At 32.1% G+C, this 2,854-nt stretch overlaps 1 protein-coding gene across 1 annotated transcript; it reads right to left on the bottom strand.

Annotated features, from left to right (window-relative positions):
• Window positions 1-32: 32 nt before the first annotated feature.
• LOC115033523 (xaa-Pro aminopeptidase 2-like) lies at window positions 33-2,839 on the bottom strand. Its single transcript, XM_029486230.1, has 4 exons — window positions 2,611-2,839; window positions 740-811; window positions 477-544; window positions 33-335 (listed from the first exon to the last, which is right to left on the bottom strand). The coding sequence occupies exons 1-4, from the start codon at window positions 2,762-2,764 to the stop codon at window positions 60-62; spliced, it is 570 nt and encodes a 189-aa protein (XP_029342090.1). The 5' UTR covers window positions 2,765-2,839; the 3' UTR covers window positions 33-59.
• Between the last annotated feature and the right edge of the window lie 15 nt (window positions 2,840-2,854).

Raw genomic sequence — 2,854 nt, 5'->3', positions numbered from 1 at the left:
GATGAGAGAATAAAAACCACATTGATCCATAGGCGCAAATAGGGTTTGGGACTTAGCCTCTAAATCCCCCCCCTATTTGTGCCTATGCATTGATCGCATGTCGAGATAATTCGGTAGTAAAAAAAAAACGCAAAACAATCTCGTAGCATAAGTGCATAATCGTCGAGACGTTCGAAAGATTTGTGCGACATTTTTTGGTACCTACCGTTTAAATTTACTTTACAAGTATAGATACGTACTTGTTTTGGGCTGAGCATGTAGTAATCGATGAGCTTTGGTTCGAACGGCACTAGAGTGATCGGCTCGAACGTCAAATATTTACCCATTGTTTCGTTCTATACAAATCATAAAAAAAATATAATTATACATTTTGACGATATTGTTTTTTTTTCATTCGACGCGGACCTCTCGACTACATAATAATAATATAATATTAATCTTTAGATAATATTTGTAACTAGGTACTATATAATTACCTTTGTTATCACTTCTAATATAGTTTCTAGACGTACGCCAAAATGATTTTCTTTATAATAACCGGGTTCTGTGTTTTAAAAAAAAGCATTTATTATTATTGACTAATACAAAATAATCAATATATAATAAATATTAAAATATTTAATATAGTATAATAATAGTATATATATACTCTTCTACCATGCACCATAGTATAAAATTAACGAACAAACAATCGGATAGTTATACCAGCTATTATAATTGATAAATTCTACCTACTTACCGTCAGATATGAAATAACCTTCCTTGAGCACTACGTCACTTGCTTTTTGCCCATAATACATATTAACAGGTGCTTAAATGTGTAAACAAAAATAACATTGACGTTATTAGTTATGTTTATTATCTTAAAAAAAAAAAATCAAATTAAGAGTTATACGTACAATATACGTTTTTAATAAATTATTGAATCGGTAGTTTTATTTTTTGGACTCAAATTTTGACAGTCTGCAGAGTGTCAATTTTACGTTCCTGTCTGATTATTACTAATCTGCTATACGACAGACAACGCAGTACCTACATAATTACTATTATGGTGTTATTTAAATTTACTATAAATAATATTAAATATATTATTACTTTACTGTATTACTGTTTTGCCTATATTATATTAGTATTGTTAATTGAAATAAAATTAGAAACATTGTTCTAGAAAGCCAAATGATTAGATGATATATAGGTAACTGTTGGCCAACGTCTGCATTGAAAATTTAAAAGTATCGTATAGCATCAGCGGCGTATTTACCGCCGAGGATAAATCCCCCTTTTTTTTTATTATTAAAAGGTTTTAACTATATTACCTAGACACTAAGTTGTGCTTAATATTATCTATTTTATAGTATTTGTCAGTATTATTTTGGTTTTTGTAAATGCAATATGATTGATGTTAGGTGCTTAATTAAGTATTATATGTAGATATGTGTAGTAATATATATCAAGACACAATATTGATGATAGGTAGGTATTATTATTTTTGTACTGCATTTATTTAAGTTTTATTTATTTGTAGTTATTGGTGTAAATAGTAGAGGGGGTAATTATGGAGCTTTTCTCCAGAAATTTAGTGTAAATTACAAATAATCAAGATGTTAGTGTGATGTACTAAAAATTATGACTAATTGTGTCAGGTAGTTAGTATTCTATATTTCAATGTAGAATGTCGGGTACACTGTGCTGCATATACGACTATTATACGACTGAGTATAGACTGTATACTGTATAAAGGTAGTCAAATATTGGAAATCCCATAGGGTATGTGGGGGGTGAAGGCCTCCAATGTTACGAATGTGCTTCAGTTTTTCGTCCCCTCCCTTAAACAATTCCTAAATATGCTGTCGTGTTGTGTGTACCGTATTTATATTTTATATTCTATACATATAACATATCTATAATGTACCCAGTACGCGACAATCGAAAATCGTGTAAACTTTCTACAGTTGTAACGGCGTTATATTATATAATTGTGCAACATTCAACAACCGCAGAACGAGAGTTGGCGTAGCTTAATTATATCACCTTGATGTTATTCTGAACAAAACAATCAAATGTACCTACCTAAATTGGGTATACATTTGCTTATGTTTTTATTTACTAAAGTTCTTATATCGATTGTATTATTATTTATTTTTTATATTATTTACAGCCCATCTATATAATACACCACTGAAGGAAATTAAAACCAATGGAACAATAATATATAATAATACCATAATATGTAGAGATAACTATAGACTTTACATAAGAATACATTGGTAGTATTTATAACTTAATATGTTAGAAGTAGTGGAATACATAGGCGCAATAGTAGGGCTGGGAGGCTAGCCCTCCAAAAACTTTTGATTTCACAACTATAATTTAAAAGCATCATAAGATTATCAAGTATAACCCTGAGCTACAGCCTCCCAAATTTCAAACACTATTATCGTCTATGGTGGAATACTTATATAAGAGCTGTTTTTGTTCACATTCTGCTGTTGCAGTCTATGAGTGGGGCGATGAACCTGTGCCATACGTTAAAGGTATTTGAAATCGTCTTATTACCCCCCCCCCCCCTGTGCCCTTACAAAAAAAAATATAAATAATATAATCACTTACGCTCATGGACTTTGAGAAACACTCCGATCCCGTGGCTGGTACCATGTTTGTAGTCGTAACCGAAATCCCAGAGCGGCGCCCTGGCAATTACGTCAATCTGATTGAGTTTCAAATTGTACGGAAATGTGAACGATGCAAGATCGATGGACGCCATCAACACCCTCGTATACGCTTCGATTTGTTCGGCCGACGGCTGTCCGAAATGCACTGTTCTGGTCACGTCTGTAGTTCCATCTGCAGCAGA

The sequence above is a fragment of the Acyrthosiphon pisum genome, chromosome X, assembly GCF_005508785.2.
Source record: "Acyrthosiphon pisum isolate AL4f chromosome X, pea_aphid_22Mar2018_4r6ur, whole genome shotgun sequence".
Classification (NCBI taxonomy): Eukaryota; Metazoa; Arthropoda; class Insecta; order Hemiptera; family Aphididae; genus Acyrthosiphon; species Acyrthosiphon pisum.
This window is presented reverse-complemented; position numbering and strand designations above follow the sequence as displayed.